This window comes from Urocitellus parryii, chromosome 8, assembly GCF_045843805.1.
Source record: "Urocitellus parryii isolate mUroPar1 chromosome 8, mUroPar1.hap1, whole genome shotgun sequence".
Classification (NCBI taxonomy): Eukaryota; Metazoa; Chordata; class Mammalia; order Rodentia; family Sciuridae; genus Urocitellus; species Urocitellus parryii.
Genome location: NC_135538.1, coordinates 114,266,112 through 114,291,611, shown reverse-complemented (window position 1 = coordinate 114,291,611; position 25,500 = coordinate 114,266,112). Strand labels below are relative to the sequence as shown.

Here is a 25,500-nt window from a genome sequence, read left to right as displayed (position 1 = left end):
TCCCAGAGATGCTGTGGATGCGCCAGGGTCCCTTGGGGAATCCCACCGAGCTCCCCTTCTACCCCTCGCCAACCCATTCTCAACCTATCTTGTCTTCACCCTCTTTCCCTGTTCCTTTCCTTCCTTTCTCTCTTGTGCCAAACTGACAGAAATATCACCAAACTTGTCTTTTTCTTTAAAGTCTCATTCCCTTCCTGGCCGGCTGCTATGCTGGGTGGATGTCTCTGCCAGGCCCCTCAGGGTCCAGGCAGGGGCCAGCCCACCCATGAGAACCCCACCCACCAGCACACCTCCCCATTCCACTGACCTCTGCTGCTGCTAATAGGGCTGAGCCTGGCCATCTGAGCATGCCCCAGGATGAAGTGGCCCTCCTGCCCTCTCCCTGCTTTGCTGTGTCATGGGCCCAGGCTGGAGTGGGCCCTTATCAGCAGACCAGGCTGATTGTGAGAGTATCCATCTGTCCCCTGAGATGCCATGGGTAGTTGGGATGGAGCGGTGCCCATCAGCTGAGTGTGCCCTCTCCCTCCTCCCCTCTCATGGGCTTTTTTGTTCTGTAACTGCAGCCTTAAAGCTCTCCACCACCGTGGACAGCATGGCGCTGCCCTCGCACATCCCCCTGCCTGCACTCTGCCCCATGGCTCTGCCCCATGGCTCTGCTGCTCCCTCCTCCCAAACCAGGGAACATAGCCCTTGAATTTCATCCCCTGTCTCCTTCCCTCTTTCTCTTTAATCTCCTCTCCACCACCTTCTCAAAAAATGGAAGGGAAAAAACAAAACAAAACTGTGAATGGGGAATGCTGACTGACAAACCAACACAGCTTTCAGAGGCTTCTATGTTTGTTCTCTGGACATTTCTTTTTTCCTCCTCTTAAGCACCAAAGTCGCAGGCCAGCTTGCAGGCCACTGACCGCCATGTTGATTTTTAACTTGACGTTCTTTTTAATTGTTTTAAATTTTTCATAGGGGAGTTTTGGACAAAACAAAGTCACTGGGGAGATCACTGCCATTTGTACACACTCAACTTTTTAAAAATACAGCCAACCACACACCGACTTCTTATACATTTGGGACATGAGCCAGAGTTTAAAAGGGAACCAACTAAACTCAATAACATAAAGGATGGGATTTTGGATTTTGTACAATAAAAACAAAAAAACAAAAAACAATTCAGCATATGGCTAGGGAAGGACATGGTGTATATAATTGTAAAATACTGTTCTAAATTATTCAGGCCTATACTGTCCATTACTGGAGTCCTCCATTGTGTGGCCACACAGTGTGGTTTATTTAAAGGAGCCTACGCGTCCCCTCTCCCCAGGTAGTTGGTCAACTGTGGACTCTGTGACCTTTGTCTAAACCTGTGTTGTAAGATCTTGGAGCTCTCTCCCCACTCCCCCACTCCATGTCTGTCTCTCTCTTCCCCTAGCACTTTCTTTTCTTAGTCTATTTTTCAACCTCTGAGTCTTTCAGTCTCTCTCTGAGTCTCATTTTTAAAAATGCTCTTTTAGAACGCGAAACGGCTCAGATCCTGCTGTGGCATGGGGCCTATGTGTCTCTGTCGCGTCTGCTGTGAAGCACATGATGCTCTATTTATTGTAGAAAGTGACTTTATTTGCTTTCTAGAATTGTTTATAACAGATGGTATAAGAGAGGTAATAAACAGAGAAAATCTATGCCTGTAAAGAATACAAAAGTTAATTTTACCTACTATAATATGACTGTCGGAAACTTATTTTCTCTCTGAGAAATAAATGTTCTAATGGGCAGCAATTGCTGTGTTTGATGTGGTCAGTGGGGGCCCCTCTTCCTAAGACCTACTCAGTTGCTCCTCAGAAGGCCAGAGCCCTTAAGAATAGGGTTGTCTGGCTGTTGCAGGCCCCTGGCTGGAGACAACTCTGTCTCTTGAACCTTTGGGTAGGCATGAAGATGGTTGCTGACCTTGTTTCCCTCCCAGATAGTGCCACCTGGGAGCCACGGAAGGGCCAGCCCACCTTCCTATACTCAGATTCTCTGTGGCCATGTTCCTGTAGGAGCTCTGCTCCTCTTCAGTGGGAGGAGTGGCCATCCGGACACTCACAGCACCTCAAGAGTTTAAGACGCTCTCTCCTTTTGCCATTATTGCTGGTCTGTTCTGTAGATGGGCAGCTGACCATACAGAGCCCAGCTCTTCTTAGATTTGGAAGGGATCCTTGAACCTGCCTAGCCCCCAATTCACAGAAACAAGGAACAAGGCCAGCAGGAGTGAAAGGCTTGACCAAGGTCCACGAGCTAAGGGAATGGTGGCAGAGTCCTGGGAGGAGGATCTGGCCAGAGCGCCCCATGGGCTCCACAGCATTTCAAGGCTGCAGTGGCCTCTTGTATACCATGCTCCCCATTCTTGGTGGTTGTGGCCTCACCTTTCCGGAAAGGGCATTGAGAAGAAGGGAAGCAGCAGGAGGATTCCCAGGAACAAGCTGCTTGGTTGCTGGGCCTCAAATAGCTTTTTCCATCCCACCGCCTCTCTGGGCCTGCCCAGCTCCTGTGCCTATCTAGTGTGGCAGAGGACATGGGTCTCCTGACTATCTTCTACCCAGGCCTGTGACATTCTTGATATTGAGGTTACTAATGTGTGAAAGTCAGTTCAGCTTAACACTGAAGAGGTTCCTCCTTTGTGCTGATGATCCTTGTGTTGCAAAGACCCTGGGTCTCAAGGTTCTCACAACCTGATGATAAGACGTCACAGAAATCTCTGAACGAGGCCAGTACCAGATTCCCAGAAGCCTGGGGAAGTTTGGGAGACTTTTTTGGTTGAAGAATAATGAAAACTTTCAGAAGAAATAAGCAATTCAAGCCTTGAAAAGTTGTCAAAAAGTCCTTATTTATGAATTGAATTTTGAATTATGAAATAGTGTAATGAAATTATGAAGCCTATAAAATACTTTAGAAATAAGGAAAAATGGCCAAGTGGGTGGGATTTAATAGGCACACCTAAAGATAGATGAAGCAACTTGTCCTGGCTAAGGAAAGAATTGTGCATATACTGACTAGTGACTGACTAAAACCCCTTTTGACTGGAAGCCAATAAGGTGGTGAGGCAGTGCCATCAGGCTTAAAAACCCTGTCACTCACTGGCTGTGTGACCTCAAGCATGACAGTCAACATCTCTAAGCCTCTCTGAGACTGGTGTAGTGGAGGACCCCCAGGGCAAGGCATCAGTACACAGGAAGTGGCAGCATCCGCTAAGGACTTGAACAGGGAAGAGATGATCAGAAAGGAAAAGAAACAGGTGTGTGAGACAGGGTTGCTGGTTAACTGCGGGGATCAGGGAGCCTGGGGATTTGGAGGGTGCATTCTGTTGCCTATGGAGCTTCTGAGAAAAACCTCTAGTATGCAAGTGGGAGTTGGACCTGGAGTTCAAGAAAAGGAATGGATGGCGAGGAGGTGGGCAGTTAGCAGAACGGCCAAGGAAAGAGGAGGTGACAAAAGACTTGAGGAAAGTCCCATGTGTGTATAGATGGCAGGGAGAGGATAGAGACAGCACCCTCAGAGGGCCCTGGTCCCCAGGGGTCGCTGTGGAGAATTGGCAAGCCCTAGGGATCATCCCACAGGTGGGGATGGGGGGAAGACTGGCCAGGTGTGCTCAGCGTCACAAGGCAAGAAAAGGCGGTGCCCGAGCAGAGCCCAGAACCCAGCACCACCTACTCCACAGACCCACCCCTCGGAGCCTTCCAGGGGAACAAACATGTCCTTAGTAAGTTCTGTTCATGGTGTGATTGGACTTCATGAACTCAAAGTCTAACACGGTGTTTAAACCTGGAGCATGCAGCAGGGGAGGTCTGACTTGGAACAGAGAATCCCGTTTTTCTAAGAAGTTTAAAATACCATGAAGCCTGGCGTGATGGTGCACACCTACACCCATAACCCCAGGGACTTGGGCTGCTGGGGCAGGAGGACTGCAAGTTCAAGGCCAGCCTCAGCAACTTAGTGAGACCCTAAGCACCCTGTCTCAAAAAATAAGAAGCACTGGGGAATGTAGCTCAGTGGTAAAACTCCCCTGGGTTCAATCCCTGGTACGGAAAAAAACCCAAAAAATTAAAATATCACTAAAAGCATTTGCCAAAAAATCGTGGTGAGGGTGGGGGGCTGGGATTGTGGCTCAGTGGTAGAGTGCTTGCCTAGCGTGTGTGAGGCCCTGGGTTGATTCTCAGCACCACATATAAATAAATAAATAAATAAATAAATAAATAAATAAATAAATAAAAAGTTCTATTGACAACTAAAAAAAATATTAAAAGAAAAAAATAAAAACAACAACAAACATGGTTGGCTTGGCCACTTCCGTCACTGTGTTGGCCTTACCACTTGAGTGTGAGTTTGCCTCTCAGAAGGGCTTGCCTGACCTGGCTTGGCTCAGTCTTGACTGCCGGGCTATGCAAGAGGGTGCTGAGGGGGACATGGACAGTGAGGCCTTCATGAGCCCCGGGGCTGCAGGCCTCCATCAATGCCTGTGGACAAGCATCAATCATGCGCATCTCTGGTCCTGCCAACTGCAGCCAATCTGGCCTTTACCAGAGTCAAGAGCAGGGAATAGTTTCTTTAAAACAAGGGGTAGAAGTTTCTAAATGACTGCAGGGGCCAGGGAGGTGTGTGTGTGTGCTGGGCCAGAGCAGCAGGGAGCTGGCTCCATCTTGGCACTTGGGGTGTCCTGCTTGCCCTTCCCCTTCAAGGGCCTCAGCTGGTAATTGGAGTGGACAGAAAAAAAGAAAGTACTAAGAGAAAGAACTATCCTCAGCAATAACCATTTTAACATGATTCCTGAGAGTCTCTTGTTTTCTCTCGGTGAGCATGTGTTTTAGTTTCTTGTACTTGGTGGCTGAGAAATCAGCGGCCCCGTTCTCCGTATGACTAGGATGCGAGCCTCCCGGCCTCCTCTTCCCACACACGCCTCCTCCTCACTGGCCTTCTACTAAAACTATACACCCCAGACACTGCCTGTTTTTGTTTTCCTTCATTTTGTTAAAATACCGGAAGTCTCCATAGCATTGGAAATCAGACGGTTGCAACACATCTCTGTCCCAACAACTTTGTACATTTCCATGGGAATAAGTTCTAGACCAAATTGCGCCCCATTTCCAAAAGTCCATGAACAAGGAAGCATCACAAGACCACATCATCCTCTGATTCAAGAAACTCTCACTCTGCCCTTTAGTACAGCCACCAGCATCAAGAATGGAAGGTCATTCTCAGGTGGACACGATGCTCTTCCGAGGGCAAGACCTGGGGCTTAAGTGGGTGGGTTGGGAGCAGGAGCAACTGGGCTCTAAACTTTGAATCTTTTTTTTTTTTAGATGTAACTTTACCTTGAGTCCCATGAATTTGTACATGTGCAGGTCAAAATGCAGAATATTTCCAGGGCCCCAGAAGTTTCCTCATGGCCCTTCCCAGTCAGTACCCCTGCTCCAAAGGTGACCGCCTATTCTTGAACTTGGTGTAAATGGCATCACACAGAAAGCGCTGCTTGTGTCTAGCTTCTTCCACTCAGCACCATGTTTCTGAGCTCTCTCCTGTTTGGCCTGTAGCTATAGTTTGTTTTTTGCTATTTCTGAGCAGCATTTCATTGTTCAGACACCCTGCAGTCTGTCTGTGTGTTCTCCTGCTGACGGACACTGGGGTTTCCATTTGGGGGCTGTTAGGCCGGCACTGCTAGGAACGTTCTTGTATGTGTCTTTGGTGGACATGAGCACTCGTTTCCCCAGGAGTGGCAACGCTCAGCGGTGGGGCAGATTCATGTTTAGCTTTAGTCCATTCTGCCGGATTTCCATTGATTGTTCGTTTTACACTCCCCAGTGACACAGGTCCGCAGCAGAGGCACAAGTCCAGGTGTTCCCCATCCATGTCATACATGGCTCCTCGCCCAGGGCATTTGCTCTGGATCTGGTTGTTGAATGGTTTCCACTGAGCTCCAGCAGGCAGCCATTCTTCTTCCTTTACAGTGCTACCCTGCTCCAGGGTGTTTTCAACTGGGGAACCCCCAACTGAAGGGACTGGTGGGGAAGGAAGCTGAGCGGGTGCAGTCTGCAGACGCATGTGCCCACCCAACTGTGCTGCCCTCTACCCTTGGCACCCACCTTGCACCATGCATCTCTGCACTGGCTCTTTGCAAAGTGAGTCATGCTGGACGGTCCCTGGCTCAGAGTATACAGCCCTTCCCTGGCTCTCCTCCTCAACCCTGCCCACAGGGCTCCAAAGGACACCAGCCTCCAGCACTTCAGTCTACCCTTAGCACATCGTGTCCAAATCCTTCCTTGCCCACAGGCTGATGTCCCCAGTCCCACCATTAGCACTCCATGCTTGTACCTCTCGAGGCCATGACCCACTGGCTCGACCCCGGTCAGAGTGGGTCCATTTCCCTTTAAAGGGTTGGCTACCCTGGATGAACAAAGGCAACGGAAGCAGGTCTGCATGAGGCCATTGACAAGGATACTCAGACCTTGAGGGAAGATTAAAAGGAGAGGAGAAGGGCCCATGTGCCCTTGGCTGACCGTGTTCAGAATCAGGCAGGAGAAGGCGCAGAAGACTCTGAAGTGACTTCAAAGGACTCACTCAGATCTCTGGTGGGGTGAAGGTCGTCGGAGATAAGAAGGCAGGTCAGGGGAAGAGACTGGGCAGCCTCATGAGGGAGCCAAGCTCTGGACACATAGGACTGTGGATCCAGGGTTGACTTGAGCAACGATCTGAAGCTGGCCTTGTCCTCAGGCTCAAGAGTATCATCTAGGACTGGGGACAGGGGGTGGGTCCTCAGAGGCGGGTGAGGCCACAGGCTTTACTGAGCTGGATACAGGGCTCTGGACATACCCAGGAATGGCAGCCAGAGCCACAGACCACTTCCCCTTTTTCTGCCCCCAGCCTGGGACCTGGACTGGGTGCCTCCCCTCCATCCTCCATCTCGCCCTACCAGTTGTCTCCCTCTCAATCTTCTCTCCTTATGACTTTTGATTTTCATTTGTTATATGATTCAGAATTCCAAAACTCCTCTCACCGTCCTCAGCCAGAGGATTTTACCAGCCACAGATGCAACCTTCCAGAGATCCTTTAGTATAAGAATGTGTGTGAGTGTGTGTATGCACACGCATGTGCACGTCTCCGTTTTGTATACGTATTATAGCATATTGCACACACAGTTTTGAACCTCATTTTTAAACATTGGTCTCATTAAGTATTAAGCAGATATAACAGTTACAAGATATATACAAATTTATTTTTTAATTTTTTAAAATATATATATTTTTTTGAGATGGACACAATACCTTTATTTTGTGTATTTATTTTTATGTGGTGCTGAGGATCGAACCCAGGGCCTCACACATGCTAGGCAAGTGCTCTACTGCTGAGCCACAACCCCAGCCCATAAGATATATATAAATTTAAAAGACACCCATGATACAATGAACCCACCTGGTATCTGCAATCTGTTTTAGACAAAGAGGGCCGACTTTCCTTGTTTCTCTTTTCTCTTTCTCTTTTCTTCTTTCTTCTTTTTCCTTTCTCTTTCTTCCTCTCTTTCTCCTTCCTTCCTTTTACTCCTTCCTTCCTTTTCTTGTACAGCCTATGTTGCCCAGGCTGGCTTTTAAAATGCTCTCTGTGCCCTTCCCCAGCCCCACTGCTCTTCCCCTGAACACTTCCCCAGTTTTATGCCTATTATGCCTTTTTCCTTTGTAATCTTGTCACTTATTTATAATATATTATAATAAATATGTATTTAATATAATCAAATAATCATAAAAAGTAGTGTATTCAGTAGATATAATAAACATAAGCACTGTATATAATAAATATAATAAAATGCAGCAAATACATACTGCATACTTCCTCAACCTTTTGGGGTTTTGAATAGTCCTCTCTGATTTTTATCCCAATCATGACTGTAATCCCCAGACTCAGGGTGCTGAGAGGAAGCTGCAGACTGATCATTTTCTTTCTTTCTTTCTTTCTTTTTTAGTTGTGGATGGACGCAATGCCTTTGTTTTATTTATTTACTTGTACGTGGTGCTGAGGATGGAACCCAGCGCCTCACAAGTGTCAGGCGAGCGCTCCACCACTAAGCCCCAGCCCAGCCCATCTTCACTGTTGCACAGAATTCCATGGTATGGAGACACTGGGGTTCATTTCCATCGTCTTGTTGGAGCACATTTGAATTGCTTTCGAGCTTCTATTTCTAGGCGGAGAAGTGGTGTGCATGAGCCTAGTTGTCTCACTTGGTGTTTGTGAGGGTTGAGTCAAAACTTCTCCGGGTCCTGGGCAGGGTCCTAGGGAAAGAATGCAGGTGACTTCAGTAGATGCTGCCGATCAGTTTTCTAAAGTGGTGGTGACTTTCCACACACCCGCCCGCGGTAAGAGTTCCCCTTAATCACCTTTTAAACTTGCCAGACGGATCCAGGTCAATCGTCATTAAGTGCAGATTTGGTTTTCATTTCCCCGATTACGCACCTGGCATTTTCTTTTACTTCAAATGCATGTTGGCAATGATTCCTGATCAGAGCAGTGAGGACTTCCTCCTCCCATCTTGGCTGCAGAGGGTGCCATCATATGACATTCTCCTGACTGATTGCACCATTCCTTACGAATGGCCTCCAATCTTTAACCATTGGGCGGCACCTGACTGAGGGTGTGGAGAACAAAGTGCACCTGCGCGCGAGGTGTGGGTGGGCAGGTCTGGACCAGGAACCTCTTGAGCCGTTTAGATGGAAGACAGTTTGCTTTCTTCTATGGCCTGTGCCTGCTTATTTTCAGCAAATTTCTTTAATTCCTGGAGCCCAGGGTTGGAGCCTCATCCACCTGCTCTCTGCAGGGCCACCTTGTTCCATTTGCCCTGAACCCCCCCACCCCTTTCTCTCAGATGATGAGTCTCAAAGGGGCCGGGGCAGCACATGCGCAGAAACAAGCAAATGTAGGACACGCCCTGGCCCCCCACCTATGTGCTGTGCCACCTTGGCTGAATTCTCAGCCCTCCCTGAGTCTCAGCTTCTCCCCACCATGAAAAGGACAACAGCACTTACTTTTCTGGGGCTGGGAGTGGACCAGGCCAATGCTACTGAACCACTCTGTTCATGGGCTGGCTCCCTTGTCATCCAAGACCGGTCTAGTTCTATGAAGCTGTGGTGAAGCTGGAGGGTCTAGGGCTCTTGGAGGAGGCCCAGCAGAGCCTTAGATGGAGGGTTCCTCGGAGAAGGGATATTTGAGCTGCTTCTGTCAAGTCAGGCATCACTGAAGCAAGTATGAGAAAGGGCATTGATGGGTTGGGAAGTGAGGATCCTTGGACAAGACACCAGGCAGCCAGACTCAGGAGAGTGAGGGTGGAAAGGTTGGGATGTGCTTGGGAAGATGTATTGGGTAAAGGATGTGGGACTTAGAGCCCTGAGTGCCTCTGGTCTCCCTCTTGGAGAGCTTCGTGGGCAGAATGGGGTCCAGGGTGGGCCCAGGCTTCGCCATGGTGCCAGCAGTTCAGATGCCCGCTCCTACCTGAACTTGACAGCCATACTTGACAACTGCTGTTTTCATCTGCCTGGGGAGGTGCAGCCCAGGACAAAGGGTTGTGGGGTTCAGCAGAACTGGACCCCCTACCAGAGAGCTCAGTAGCTAGTCTGGGGTGTTTGCTCTAGGAGAGAGCATGTTGGGGGGTGGCACGTGACTCAGACAAGTGCCCCTTCCTAACTCAGCTGTGACCTGGTAACCTGCAGCATGGGATTCCCAAGGGCTGGGTGCCGGTGACATTCCCTATGACTAAGCAGCATGTCCTACAGGGAGTCTGGAAGCTGATCTGGAGAGTGGGAAGCCATGACTGCTACAATAATCACGTTCAACTTAGTGCTTGAAACTCGTTAGTCTCTAACTCCCAACAGACCAGGTAGATTGGAGGCATCATGATATTATCATGCCTCTTTCAGGCCCAGGCTGAGTCTCAGAGAGGTTGAGTAACTCGGGCAAGGTCACATAGCTGGGAAGTGGTGGACCTGCACAATTACACACCCTTCTGGGTGAACAGCTGGAATTCTTACGTCTGATTCTGGAGTCCCACTCTCTCCCTCTTCCTCCTTTTTCTTTATTCTCTCTCTCATAGATATTGCATTTAAATGGCCCCAAAATCAAAGGACACAAAGGATTTGCAATGATATTCCTACCCCTATTTCCCAGTTTTCCTTCCTTGGAGACAACTAAAGGTGCTAGTCTGTGATAACTAGTTTTAGAACATTCTCTCACATATAAATAGGTATATTCTATAGATAGTCTTCCTTGCTTTTTTTGTACTGTTTTGGCCAGTTTTTTCCCCTCACTTAGTAACTCTTGGTAATCTTTCCACATTGGCTCACAAAGATCTTTTCCTTATTCTTCATGTAGCCTGTTTATTCAAGCCCCCTCTAACTAGCAGATATTTTGGGACTTCTGACCTGCACAATTACACACCCTTCTGGGTGAACAGCCTTGCGCTCAGGTCATTTGCATGAGCAGGTGTGTCTGTCACATGATGCTCTGGAAGGGGAACCACTGGGCACACTTGGTGTCATTCATTACCTTCTCCCCAAATCTGTCCATAGACTTCACCAGAAAAAATGATTCTTCCTTGTACAAACGGACTTCCCTACCATGTTCCTCTGACTGACCTTTCTCCTACATAGTGTGGCTCAGGTCCCGTCTTCTGGACTCTGCAGGGAGGGGACAGTTGGCAATCCCCAGCCGTGTGCCCAGCACACAGTAGGAGGTCACTCAGCATGGTGAGCAGCACCCACCTTCCTGATGTGTCACCATTTCCTTAATTGGTCCTCAAACAGCCTTGTGTGAGCCTGGCAAGAATGACCATCCCACTTTACAGGTGGGCAAGCCGAGGCTCCGGAACAACCTGACCTGCCCTCCGCCTTGAGGCCGAGGAGGAATCCCAGGGCCTCCAGAGCGGCACAGCCCCTGCCCTGGGGCCACACCGCCTCCCAGTGGCAGCTGGGCAGCAATCAGCCCAGGCAGGACGGCTCCTCAGCCTTGTTTGTCATTCCCCAGTCACAGGCTTTGAAATTGGTTTGTTTGTCTGCCAACAAAGATCAGAGAGATGGAACCGGTGGCAACCTTTGGGGTCCGCGCAGCACTGCGGGTGTTCTGAGCTCCTCCGCTCCTCCCACCGGCAGGGGCAGGCGCAGGGGTGGAGCGCGGGTGAGGGCGCAGGAGGAGCGGAGCCCCTCTCGACTGTCCCCGCGCGGCCCTCGATGCAGGACAGCTGGCAGATCACCGCTGCTCTGGTGGCCGTTGAGTTGCCATTATTCCAGAGAGGACCGGAAGGTTCTCACGTTGTCACGCGTAGAAAACGAGCCGTCACCTGAAGCTCAGTGCCGTGCGTGCCACAGGCACCATTTGCGCTCTGAGCCTTGGGCTTCGATCCCGGTGCCCACAGGGTCCTTCCCGGCGTTTCTCAGCGTGTTGGTGCCCAGGCATCGTCTCAGGACGCAGGCGGCTCTCTCCTGCCTGTTATTATAAAAATGAAAGAGGTTTCCCCAGATGGAAAACGAGCTGCACAGGAGAGCAGCCCCACAAGGCAGGCCAGGCTCCCTGCCTGCAGGGCTCTGCCTTGTTTTTTTTTTTTTTTTTTTGGGGGGGGGCGGGGTGGAGCGGGGTGTGCTGGGGATTGAACCCAAGGCCTTGCGCACGCGCACTCTACCAACTGAACTATATCCCAGCCCCTTGGGGTGCTGCTCTTGGTGTCCCTGTGACTTTGAGCTGCCACCTCTGGTGGTTGGTCCTGCCTGGGTCCTCAGTGGTTCTCTATCCACTTACCTCCCCAGCGGGTGTGGCCCTGGCTACCTGCTTCTTTGACCTCCAGTACTCAGCTTTCCCTGTCTCCCTACTCCATCCTCAGTCAAGCCGGAGCTGTCCAAAGAAGCCAGTGTTAAACCTCTTTCTAGTTAGATCCTGCTCTCCGCTAGCTCCACGGTGGGTTTTTTTTGTTTGTTTGTTTGTTTTGTTTTGTTTTTTTTAACCAGAGATTGAACCCATGGTGCTTAACCACCGAGCAACATTCCCAGCCCTTTTTATTTTGAGATGTTGCTTAGGGCCTCACTAAGTTGCTGAGGCTGGCTTTGAGCTTGCAATCCTCCTGCCTCAGCTTCCTGAGCCACTGGGTTTACGGCATGTGCCACCATACCTAGGGTTCACTGTGTATTTGACTTCTTTTTTGCTTACCTCTGTCCTCTCCCCCTAGCACATGAGCCCCACAAGGGCAAGGACTATATCCACTGCTCTTTTCAGCACCTAGAGGAGTGCCTTGTACACAGGAGGTGCACATTTGTTGAATGCATTTCTTTCTGAGTGTGGAGAAGGCTCTGCGAGCCAAGTTTACACTAGTACGTAGGAAAGAAGTGGAAGGCAAGTCACTTTCCATCCAAGAGGCTGGAGGAGGTTGTGTGTGTGTGTGTGTGTGGGGGGGGTGCCAGGATGAGGAGGACAGGCTCCAGCTCTTTGCCCAAGGAGAAGAGACTAATTAGCTGTTCTTGGCTTCGGAGATGATTTTGGGAGTGTTCTTCATTCTTGAACCCAAATTACATGATTTACCTTTGCTAAATGGTTGCTTCCTCCTGTCTCAGTTACCTAAGGTTTCTAAGCAGATGTTTGGATGGCACCCTCCCCTGCCCCGTCACCTCCTAAATCTAAAGCCAGGGGCGACCCAACCCATCACCTCTTCCAACCCCTGCATTTTGCAAGCAGAGAACTGAAGCCTAGATGGGGTGTTGGCGGGTAGAGGCTGGCCTTCAGCCCAGGCCTTCTGCCCTGCAATCGTGTCTTCGACACAAGCTATGCTGCCTCACCCTGCTGCCACATGCAGTCATTTGCCCAAATATCCTCACCCCTAAAAGAGACAGAGAAAATGTGTAGCACAGCTCACACTGAAATGTGCTGCTGAAGAGGTTGACAGATCTAATCCAGCCCCAGGGTACCCAAGGGATGTGCTCACCATGTGGCAACACAGTTCTTGGTGCTCTACATGTGGCACCTTGTTGAATCCTGTGCCAACGCCAGAGGAGGGCACTGTCACTGTTACCTCCCTTGTATTGGGGCACAAGAGGTCACATACCCACACACACTATAGGAAGTGTCAGAGCCTAAATCCAAACCCCACTGGGCTCCAGAGCCCCTACTTGCGTCTTTACTCTCTGTCTTACATTCCACACCAAGTGGCTTTTCCAGACAGTTGGAGTCAGCCTGGAAGAATTCAATCTTTCTGCAACTTTAATTAATTAATTTATTTTGAGGTGCTGGGAAGTATCTGGAGCTTCCCACATGCCAGGCCAGCCCTCTACCACTGAGCGACAGCCCCGTCCCCCGTCCTCCTCTGACACAGGATGAGGGGCCCTGCTCGAGGAATTGGGTGCTGGCTGCATATCCATCCTAGAAGTCCCAAGGCAGGCAGCCGTGGAAGGGGACAAATGCTGACCCCGTCCCAGTGAGTGCCAGGTGCTTCTGTATGTTTGTTCTCCTCAATCTCCACAATGGGCCTAAGACCTAGGATCTCAGAGCTAACAAGTGGCAGAAGCAGGACTTGAAGCCACACTTTTCTACTCTCTCAAGGGACTCCCCCAAGGCTTGTGTCAAACAGGATGTGACTGAACAGTGTTTCTGGGTCGTGAGCCTGGGCCTCAAAGTCATCTCAGTATGTTCCAGCGGAGGCTCTGGCCCTTACACTCTTCCTCTTACTCCTTGAGAACAGAAAAAAAGTCATAGAGACTGGAGTTTCCACTGAGATGGGTAATAGAGTTTGAACCAAGTTATCACCAATTTTTTTTTTTTTTTTGGTACCAGGGACTGAACTCAGGGGCACTCAACCACTGAGCCACATCCCCAGCCCTATTTTCTATTTTATTTAGAGATAGGGTCTCACTGAGTTGCTTAGTGCCTCACTGTTGCTGAGGCTGGCTTTGAACTTGTGATCCTCCTGCTTCAGCCTCCAGAACCTCTGAGAGTATAAGCATGTGTCACTGCACCCTGGCACCAATTTTTGACTCCAAAAAAGAAGACAACTACTTTGCCAAGCCTTAAATCAAATATATTTGTGTGTGTGTGTGTGTGTGTGTGTGTGTGTGTGTGTGTATTTGTGGTGCTGGGGATTGAACCCACGGCCTGTACATGCGAGGCAGGCATTCTGCCAACTGAACTATATCTCCAGCCCTCAAATACAATTTTTAAAAATTGTCTACAGTATGCCTCGCTAGACATTTTGTTTTTTTTTTCAAAGATCAGTAGATTAGTGTGAGGTGTCCAGATAGAGGCAGACCAGTGTGGATGGAAGGAACACCTAGGAGTGAGGGCTCTTGAGTTCTGGGTCTGGCTCTGACTTCGGCTTGCTGTGTGACCTGTAGCAGGTTGCAATGACTAACCAGTTTTGAGCACATCTTGAGCAGAGTCACCTTCTTTCCATGGCCCTCTGTTTAAGCACCCTGGAAATAAAGGGCAAGGTCTGATGAGTCCTCAGTTCCCTTCTAGATGTGAAGGTCTAGGATAGGAAATCAGGTTCTGGGACTGAGACCACTGGTGTTCAAAGCCCTGTTTCATCACTTACCAGCTAGTAAATGAGCAAGTTAGACAGGTTGCTTAACTACTCTGGGATTTAATTTCTTCATATGTAAATCAGAGATCAATAATAAGTCTGTCATAAAGTTGCAAAGATAGAATGAGAAAATTCATGTAACTTGCTTGGCCCGGGGCCCAGCACAAACTCAAGATGTGCTCAAAACTAGTTAGTCATTGCAGTGATGAGAGAGCTCTTTATATGGTACTGAAAATAAGTAAAGAATGAGATCACAAGAATCAGACCCTCCACAGATAGTTACTGAGCACATATTCTTCAACCAACATCAGTTGGTTCCAAAACCATTCCCAGGCCCTTCTTTGCCATTGCATAACACAGAGATTGAAACCCAGATGTCTTCTCCCCCAGCCTTTTTCTGCCATGTGAACCACATTTTGGCTATGAAATGTAAGCTAGTGGGTGCTTCGGGGAAGATTTTTGTTACTTGCTAAAATGGACAATCACAGGAGGAAAGCCCTTGTAGCCTCTTCTGCTGTTCTTACCTTAAGTGTGAATATGCTATTTGGAGCTGTGGCAGCAGTCTTATGACCACGAGGCACAATCACAAGGAGAAAATCCCAAAAGCTGAGAATCTCCTAAGGCTAGAAAGAGCCTGGGTCCTGGGTGAATTTGCTGAACAGACAACAAGCCCAGCTGTAGTGGCTGCTGGATTTCTCACTCTGTGGAGATACAAACCATATTTGTTTAAATCAGGGTCAGCTTCTTGTTCCTGGTATGAGTTCACCCTATCTCATGCACCACTCAAACAAACAAGCAAACATTAAGTTTCCACTAGTGCAAAGCACTATTCTAAGCATTAGGTTTGCAAGAAGGGATGAGACATCTTTCAGGTTTTGTCATCTATTCAGATCCTTGTTGTTTTATTGCAACAAAAATGTAGGAGGTGGTCCATCGGAAGGCTTCATGTTAGCACAAGGGTACAAAGCAGATGGCAGACTCCTCCTTCTAGACTGGAAAGATTTTTAGCACTTCTCCAGCATCAGCCTTGCTTGCAGTAGATGCTCCACCAATGCTTGGAGAAGCTGCCCGCCCTACGCAAAAGATAATTCTGTGCCTATGTCCTTTTTAAAGTTCAGTATGGCTGTGTGACTTGCTTTAGCCAGTATGATGCGAGCAGAACTGACACATGTCAATTTCAGGTGGGGGCATTAAAGAGTTACTATAGATCTCTATGCTCTCTTTCTGCTGCTGCCATGGCACAGAAAGTTCAGTTGATGCCCTGGCCATAAAAACGCATCATTATCAAACAATTTGGTTGCAGAAGATTAATTGTTCCTGCAATATAACCTAGCTGAACCTAAAGTAATGAGTGAGTGATTCATTAAATGAATGAATAGTGGCAGTGTCAGGAATGTATGAAAGGGCTGGCACGGGGAGCGGTGCCAAGGCAGGGATGTATGAGGCAGATAGAGTTGGATCCGCAGTAGAAGCTGCCCCTTTACCTCTCTCCCTTCTTCTGGAAGAGTCTGTGTCCCGCTATGGTGGCTGTCCCAGCCTCCGCTGCAGCTAAGGCATGGACATGTGAGCCCCTCCCAACTGGCAAACTCTGAGGGAAAGTCTTCTCAAGGGCTTTCTAGACAGGATGCTTCCTAAATAGAAAGTGTAGACTTTCCTCACTACACAAGCCACTCCATGTTGAGTTTTCTTTTACTTAAGGCTGCAAGTAAAAGATTCAGCACTGATAGCTGCAATGGTGCAGTGGTCCCTGAGGGAGACAAGGAGGCCCTGGTCAGAGGCCCTGAAGAGAGAGCTGAGGAAAGGTGGGAAGCAGAACCAAAGGGCCTGGTGAGTGATTTGGAACAGGGGTTGGGCATTGTGGAAGGCAGAACAAAGATACCTAAAAACCCAGACACCGATGCACGTATGTGGGGGGCCCTGTGGAAGGGACAGGTGCTTAAAAGAAAATCAGCTCTGTCCAAGGACCAGAGTGTCCAGTAGGAGCAGGGATAAGGGAAAGGAGGGTGGAGTCAAGAGGCCCAGTGGAGTCAAGGAGGCCGGGTGGAGGAGGCCAGAGTTGAAGAATGGCTGGACTCCCTGGATGGATGGAAAAGATCATACTAGTCCAGGTTCACCCTTCCTAATATAGCTGAGGCCAGTTTTTATAGCTGGTAAGTCACAGATAATCTTGTCTTGCAATTTTCACTTTTAACTTTGTTTCAACCTTTTTCATCTATTGAGTGGAAAGGCATTCAATACCAAATATACTTTGAGCACAAACATTTAAAATATGGCTACTTACTGTGTCACTAGGTATATCATTAGGTATAGCCGTGAACTTGGCTCGTCACAGGGGCTGAGGCCCTTGGTAAGCAGACAGAAGGGGCTGCTCATGTGCTCCTCAGGGACAAAAGGGCACAATCCTAACAGAGAATACAAAAAGACGGTCAGTGGGTTGCTAAGAACTTACCTCCCAGTTTGGACACCGAAGGTCTGAATCACTGAAAACCACAACACAGTATCAGAACAAAGAAGAGCACTGTCTTTCCATAATCATGTAAATGTCATTTTACTTCTCTGAATCTCATTTCCGCGTCTATAAATGGATTTTTAAAAATCTCTCAGTATTGCTGTGAAAACCAAATGAAATGATTCTGTGAAGGTCTCTGAGAACAGATTAAGAAGTTTTTTGTTAATTAGTGACATACAGCTAACACCTGTATTGTCGCTTGTAGTTCTCAGGAGTCTTCTCAAGCTCCAGTGTGCATGTGACTCACCTGGGATCTTGTTGAAGTGCAGACCCTGATTCAGTAGGCTGGGGTGGGCTGAGACACTGACGCTGCCCACATCACACTTTGAGTAACGGCAATTTGCAAACCTGAACTTTTTGGTAATGCATTCCCAGCAGACTTCAAGTCACCAATTTGGTCAAAATAGACTGTAGCCTTTGCTGTTCTACAGGTGATAAACTCGAATGATGCAGATTTAGAAGATAGAAACGAGGGTCTACACCAGAACCAAGCATTCTGGGTGTGTCAATAGATATTACTTGGAGAAGATGTGGTGACATACATTTAGTGAACTTTGGGGCAAGGGTTATGATGCTTTCTTTCTCATATAAGTAACATAGAACCCAAACAGAAATAGCTTAAATAAAGACATTTTCTTTTTCTCCCAATACAAGAAATCTGGTAGCAGAGAAGTCCCTCGGGCAGCTAATCTAGTGGCTTGATGACATCATTAAGGACTCAGGTCCTGTTCATTGTCTTGCTGTGCCATGTATGGCATAGTGCCTGGGCCTCCTTAGGCCAGCTGTCCTCATGACCAGAAGGTAACTGTGGCGAAACAAGCACCACATCCTGATAGTGGTAAAGGCAAAGAAAAAATGGGCTATTTTTTCTTGTTGGTCTCTTTCTTTCAGTTGTCACATTCTTAGTTCCAGAATTTCCATTGTGGTCTTTTTATAGTTGCTGATTCTCCCCTTGGATTTCCTATCTTTTCATTCATTATGAACATACTTTCATTTATGTTCTTGAACGTGGTTATAATGGTTGCTTTAAAGTCTTTGTATTTAATTATTACATCTGGACCATCTTGAACTTGGTTTCAGTTGACTTCTGCTTCTCTTTTCTGTGAGTCCCATTTTCCTGTTTCTTTTCATGTCAACTACCTCTGGATGGTATCCTGAGCATTGTGACTATATAGTGCAGGGACTCTGGATTCCTTTCATTTTCCCAATGAATATACTGCTTTTTGTGTTTGTTTATCAGACAGTTAACTTGGCTGAATTCTCAAACTGGAAATGCTGTCTCCCCTCTGTTGGATAGGAGCTGAAATCTTAATTTAGATCTTCTAGACTTGGCTGTGCTGCTTGGAGTCTATACCACACAGGTGGGGTTCAGTGATGTACAGGGTCTAGACACAGAATCTGGAGTTACCTGTTTGTGTCTTCATCTTTGCAGGGTTTCCTGTCTCACTGTCCAGCTTTGTGGTCACTAGAATTCTGTCCTCTGGTTTTTCATGCCAGGACTACTGTGGGCTTATATCCAAGTTTTAAACATTCACATAACCTTTACTGGTGGCTTTCCTTAGGCAAAAAGCTCCAAGAAAATAAAAATAAAAACAAACACCCTGTGCTATTCCCTTCCTCCTAGTGTTCTCCCCAGTATCCATGCTGTTTGGATCTTTCTCAAGTGTTTTCATAATTGTGTTTTATAATTTTGTCATGTGGGAGGTTTTGGCCCAATGGGAGCTACTCAGCCATCACTGGATGCAGAATTTTTGTGAGTCAGTTTTCAAAGAACAAAGACAGCTTTCTCATAATCCCCCAGCAGATTTCTTCTCTTATTGGCCAGGATTGTGTTTATCTGCCCTTTTTAAATCTCCCTTGTTCCATCCAGGGCCTGCTTTCCCTAAAGGACATAGTGCCCCAAGAATGTAAACAGAATTAGGATTTGTTTAACCAGGAAAAAGGAGAAAGGATAAGCCAGAAACCAAGGCAAACTGCCACACAGAACTTTTTAGTGCCTTTAATATGAGGATGGCATGGTGACTCTCCAAGGGCTTGTCTTTCTCTCCCTAGCTCTTCTGTGTGTGTGTGTGTGTGTGTGTGTGTGTGTGTGTTTTCCTGGGAATCAAACCCAGGGCCTCTCACATGATGCTACATTTTCAGACCTTTTACTTTTTTTATTTTTTTTTTTTTAATTTTGAGAAAGGGCCTTGGTGAGTTGTCCTGGCTAGCCTTGAATTTGCAGCTCTCCTGTCTCAGCCTCCCATGTGCAGGTCACTGGATTGTGGGCATGCTCCACCATGGGCCAACTTCATCTGCATATTTCTGAACTGTATTCATTTGACCAATAGGTCCTTTATCCACAGAGCTTATGCAGAACTGTCTAACTTCTGGAAGCCACAATCAATGTTCCAAAGCTACCTTTTGGTCACAATATTCAGCCTCTTGTCTGAACCAATATTCCCAACTCAATACTTGTTTTGTGCACCAGAGCAAGAGTTGCTACCAAACTCAGGTGTGAACCAATGGCTGGAACAGACTCCCTGGTGGCCACGTATTTCTTTATTTTGGATCAGTCAACTCCTAGAAGATGGTGTCTCTTGAAAAACCCAAGGTCATGGAGTCTTTCCTTGTAACACAACAAAACATAGAGCCAGGGCCTTTGGGGTCAATTATTTAAGCTAAACTAAGCTGAGGAAATGGGGACTTTCATGGGGTTACTGCGTTGCCAATCATCTGTTCCCTAGGGCTAGGGAACTCTTCCCAAACTGTTGATGGACCCCTGAAAGTTACATTTCAAGGAAAAACTGAAGAAATGATACAAACATAACAGTGAAGATCATTTTGAAAAAGAAAGATGGCCCAGTTGCCCCACACAGTGGTTTTCACACACCCACCTTTTTAAAATCTACAATGTTTCCTTGATTCTAAAATATCACCTATTTGAAGATTCAGCCTCAATTTAGTAAAAGCTTTTTTTTTTTTTTTGAATTTTTAATATTTATTTTTTTTTAGTTATTGGCGGACACAACATCTTTGTTGGTATGTGGTGCTGAGGATCGAACCTGGGCTGCACGCATGCCAGGCGAGCGCGCTACCGCTTGAGCCACATCCCCAGCCCAGTAAAAGCTTTTTAGGGGGAGGAAAAACTCCAGAGAGAGCTATCACAGCCTATTAAGAATGACTATTTGTGGTGAGCCGTTTCTGTGAGCTGTGGTTGCCATTACAAGATGGCGCTGGTTTCCCCTGTAGTCTGTGACAAACAACTCCTTATCAGAATGAGTTGGCACGCTGTGACTTGGCACCCTGTGAGAAAAGTCCACGTGGCAGCTTCGCATTGGGGCTTGAGGTGCTTTATTAAGGCTGGGAGGAGCATCCAGGGGAGAGAAGAAAAAGTATCAAGGACCTGAATAAACTGCTGAGAGAAGATTCCCGAGTTGCGTCTTCCTTGCGGGCAAGGGGTCGCGACAAGTGGTGCCGAAACCCGGGAACCAGAACTTTCAGTCAATCAGGGGTGGTGCACCGGTTAGTCCCAGGTAAGTGGGATCTGCGATGAAAGCAGGGATAGTCCCAGTAAGTGGGATCCGCGTCCAAAGCGGGGTCAGCTCCTCTACAAAGAAAGAGAGAGCCTCATATTTATTGCAGCTGCACTGTGTACTTTCACTTTTGTTTTCTGTGTTTCTTTTGTTGTGTCATCTCGTTTTTGTTTTTTGTGGTATCTCTTGTTGTTTTTTGTGCGTCTTTTGTTGTTGTGTCATGGGTGTCGCATCTTCAAGTCCGCTCCTCCTGGCCCTAGATGACCTGTTACGTTCCAAGGGCCTGGAAGTGAAACGTAGTACTTTAGAGAGATTTTTACAGAAGACAGATATTGCTGCACCGTGGCTTGCATTCTCGGGCAGCCTTACTATACCTAGCTGGGATAAATTAGGCAAAGACCTTGACTTTGCTTCTGAGCAGGGCATATTAGAGGGTGGGGTGATACCCCTTTGGAAGATGGTCCGTAGTTGCCTCACAGATGGCAGATGTCAGGAAGCACTTACTAAAGGACAGGAAGTTTTAGAGCAATTACATGAGGAGAAGTCAGAGACGGCAGAAAGTGAGGTATCTCAGGAGGATGGGAGTGTGCGGAGCATGAAACAGGGGAGGAGGCGGCTGTCTCCGGCAAGAAGTGAGATATCTCAGAAGGATGGGAATGTACGGAATGTGAAACAGGGGAGGAGACGATTGTATCCAGATCTCAGTGCGCTGCGCACACCCCCATGCGAAAGTGGGTCAGAGAAAGAGGAGGATGAGGAGGAGGAGCTTGGGAGGCTGTCTTGTCAGCTAGGGAGTGTAGGTATGGGAGAAGGGAACAGAAATAAACAGGGGCTCAAGAAAAATGATCCTCCAGATCCACCGCCGTATGGTGGGGGTGTTTCGGGGAGAGCTTTCCATGCCCAAACATGGAGGGTTGTTAATGCTGAGATGGGTCTTGCTTATCCAGTTTTTCAGGATGACAATAGGGGAAGATTCCATGAACCTTTAGATTTCAAAATTGTGAAGACCCTGGCGGAGTCCGTGCGTACTTATGGGGTGGATGCCGCCTTCCCACTAACTCAGGTGGAGGGTTTGTCTAGATACTGCATGACTCCCTCTGACTGGGCTAGCCTTGTTCGGGCTTGCGTTTCCCCGGGTAAATATTTGGACTGGAGAGCATTTATGCTAGAGGGCGCAATAGAGCAGGCCGCCCAAAACCATGCGGCGGGACACCCCGCTTGGGATAAGGATATGCTTTTGGGGCAGGGGAGATTTGCTAATCAACAGACAGGATTTCCTCTTGAGGTATATGACCAAATTAACAGCATTTGCATTCGGGCATGGAAATCACTTCCAAATAGAGGAGAGGTATCTGGTAATTTGACCAAGATTCTACAAGGCCCTACAGAACCCTTTTCAGATTTTGTTGCAAGGATGGTAGATGCCGCTGGAAAGATTTTTGGGGATCCTGATAGAGCCATGCCCCTTATCAAGCAATTGGTTTTTGAGCAATGCACCAAGGAATGTAAAGCAGCAATCACTCCTTATAAAAACAAGGGCATAGAAGCATGGATGAAGGTGTGTAGAGAGATTGGAGGACCTTTAACTAATTCAGGTCTTGCAGCTGCTGTCCTTCGGATTGCCAAAGGGGGCGGTCCTGGTGCCAGAACATGCTTCCATTGTGGTCAATCTGGTCATTTCAGACGGGAATGTCCCAAAAAAGACAGTTTTACTGGACCTCCTTACGGTGGCCCTTCCAATGGCCTTCGTCTACCGGGGTTGTGTCCAAGATGCAAAAAGGGGAAACATTGGGCAAGAGAGTGTCAATCAGTGAGAGACATCCATGGACAGCCTGTTTCAGCTGGGCCAAAAAACGGCCAACGGGGCCCCCGACCCCAGGGCCCACAAATATATGGGGCAATGGAGAATGTCACACCCGAACCCGAGACATGGCCGTCTCTACGCCATCCCATGAAACGCGGAGAGCCACTACAGGCGCCGCAGGATTGGACCTCTGTTCCACCTCCAGACTCGTATTGACACCTAAGATGGGAGTCCAATTGGTAGAAACTGAGTTTAAAGGGCCTTTACCATCTGGCACTGTTAGGGAGAGTGAACGAGGAAATAGACTTACATCTGTTTCGTTCAACTCTCTGTTATATAGTGCCACATTGCCCCCTGCAATGGTCTGTGTCCAATCCCCGTTCCTGTTCCTTTTGGCTAATGACACCTCGTCAGGGATGCTAGATTGTTCTAATGTTACCTGTCTCTTATCTGAGTGTTGGAATGGTTCTTGGACTGTAGCAGTGGTTATGAAAATTCCAACTTTTGTCCCAATCCCGGTAACTGCAGATCCTGAAAAATTCCCCATTGTTGAGCTATTTCGAGTCCGCAGGGATTTTGGAATCACAGCAGCCATAGTGACAGCCGTGGCGGTATCTGCTGCTGCAGCGGTTACGACCGGAGTGGCCATGGCCAATCAAGTACAAACTGCTGCCACCATTAATCGAGTTGTTCAACAAACTTCCACCATACTCGAATCCCAAAACACAATCAATCAACATATTTTGTCAGGGATTTTAGCTGCCAACCAAAGAATAGATTTACTCCAAGCTCAGGTAGAAGAATTAGCTGACTTGGTGCTTTTGGGTTGCGTTGACCAACGTGCACATTTATGCATAACCTCTGTCAGATTTAATGATTCCAGGAATGCTTCCCGCATCATTGGCGAATATTTGGCCGGAAACTGGTCCATGGAAGCGGAAGACATGATCCAGTCTCAACTAACCCAAATAGCTGTCTTGAACAGTACCCGTGTCGATCCCGTGACCTTGGGACAATTCACCGATTGGATATCTTCTGCCTTTTCCTTTTTTAAAGAGTGGGTGGGGGTAGGCGTTTTTGGTGCAATGTGTTGCTTCGGTATGTTCCTCTGTTTGTGGTTTCTCTGTCGCCTCAAGGCCCGCAATGCTCACGATAGGGCTATGATCATATAAGCTCTTGCAGCTTTAGAAAATGGCAATTCACCTCAAGTCTGGCTTGCGCATCTTAAGCAGTAAATCTTTGACATGGTCGTTGCACCCCAAGTTATTATAACATTGCACTGGGATCGACATGTCTTTCCTCGCTATTCTCTTAGTGTTGGAAAGCCCTTGCACTCTGCCGGTCTTGCTGCCATTGCACGCAGATGGGTTTCCACACTAGTGCTTCTCTATCGCTTTAAACTCCGTGCCTTTCTTTCAGGGTGCTGTCAACTTGTTTGTCATTGTACACAGCCACAGTTCAGCCTCAGCTATCCCCCTCCGTCCACCATCGTCACGGTACAGGATGCGAGGCAAGGCACTGCACTTGAGTGATCCTTGGAGTGGACCTCAAGGAGAGCATGTCCTATTGCATGCGGGTTTGACGTCCTTCCTTACCCCACCTTATCCACGCCCCGCCCCACGAAAAAAGGCGTCGGCTGATATGGCCTCGGATCTGGGGAAGGCGCCTCCTTAGGGCTGAGCCATACTATGCAGCCACTTCTGCACAGTGGGATAGGACCTCTACTCTCGCCTGTATTGTCATACAAAAACAAAAAAGGGGGAACTGTGGTGAGCCGTTTCTGTGAACTGTGGCCGCCATTACAAGATGGCGCTGGTTTCCCCTGTAGTCTGGGACAAACAACTCCTTATCAGAATGAGTTGGCACGCTGTGACTTGGCACCCTGTGAGAAAAGTCCACGTGGCAGCTTCGCATTGGGGCTTGAGGTGCTTTATTAAGGCTGGGAGGGGCATCCAGGGGAGAGAAGAAAAAGTATCAAGGACCTGAATAAACTGCTGAGAGAAGATTCCCGAGTTGCGTCTTCCTTGCGGGCAAGGGGTCGCGACAACTATTGACAGCAATAAACCTTAAAATTTGAGGGTGGGGGCAGGACATAATTCTTAGACTTAAGGAACAGAGAAGAGAGAAACATTTGTTTTAAAACCAGAAGGCATTTTAAATTATTTAATTTTAAAATCAGCAACACATCTGCTTGGTTCAACATTGAGAAGGCAGAAGTATTATCAGGGTTGTGTCTCCCTGCTGTCACCACCCTGTCCCCTGCCTAGAGGACACCAACATTTTTGGTCTTTTGTGAATCTGTCAGAGGTGGCGTATGCTTATAGCTGCAAGTGGATTCTTAAATCCTTTGCTCTCTTTTACACTGATGGTGACATCACACACCCTCCTCTGAACTTTGCTTTGTCACTCAAAATGTCGTAAACAGAGATACATCTCATGGCCCGACCATTTTGATTTCTTTTGTTTTTCTAAAATTACATCACAAGCATTTTTCCACCTTCATATATCACCATTTTAATTGTCCTTTGCCGTGATTCTTCTGTTTTGTGAGGTGATGGAACCACAATCTAATAACATGCTCTCTGCTGTTCCACATTTAGATTGTTTCCAGTCTTGCCATTGCAGAGAGCACCACAGTAACCATTTTCTCATTCGGCAAATATTCATGAACTGGGATCCTGCTGGACCAACACGTCTTAGGCGAGTAGCAGGAATGGCCCTGGACATAAGGATATAAGCAAGAATGCAGAAGTGATCCTGTCCTGCAAGGGGCCTCTGAGCACAGTCTGTGCTCTGCAGAGCAGGGATCTCAATGGACTTAGCAACACTCACGGGCAGCTCATTTATTGGGTTTGTGGGTTTGGTTAACGTGCATCCACCTCAGACACAGATTCAGTCTCTATTTGCTGATCATACCACTGTCCAAGCCCCCAGCTGGGCTGAAATTACAAATAAATAAGTAAAAACAAGTTAACAATTAATGTGTACCAGGACAAGTCCCTATGAGTAGGTGCTTTAACAGAGGTATTATTATTCTCCCATTTTTTAATAGCAAAAACTTGCATTTAAATATCTTGCCAGGTGTGCCACTCACAGGGCTGTGGCTTGAGCTCAG

At 47.8% G+C, this 25,500-nt stretch overlaps 1 protein-coding gene across 1 annotated transcript in view; it reads left to right on the top strand.

The window, feature by feature from the left end:
- Positions 1–25,133, top strand: part of Brpf3 (bromodomain and PHD finger containing 3) — a 57,627-nt gene extending 32,494 nt beyond the window's left edge. Inside the window, exon 14 of the mRNA XM_077801692.1 lies at positions 24,986–25,133. Within this exon, the coding sequence (XP_077657818.1) occupies positions 24,986–25,025 (40 nt within the window). The 3' untranslated portion in view covers positions 25,026–25,133. The remainder of the gene's footprint in view (positions 1–24,985) is intronic.
- The last annotated feature ends 367 nt before the right edge of the window (positions 25,134–25,500 follow it).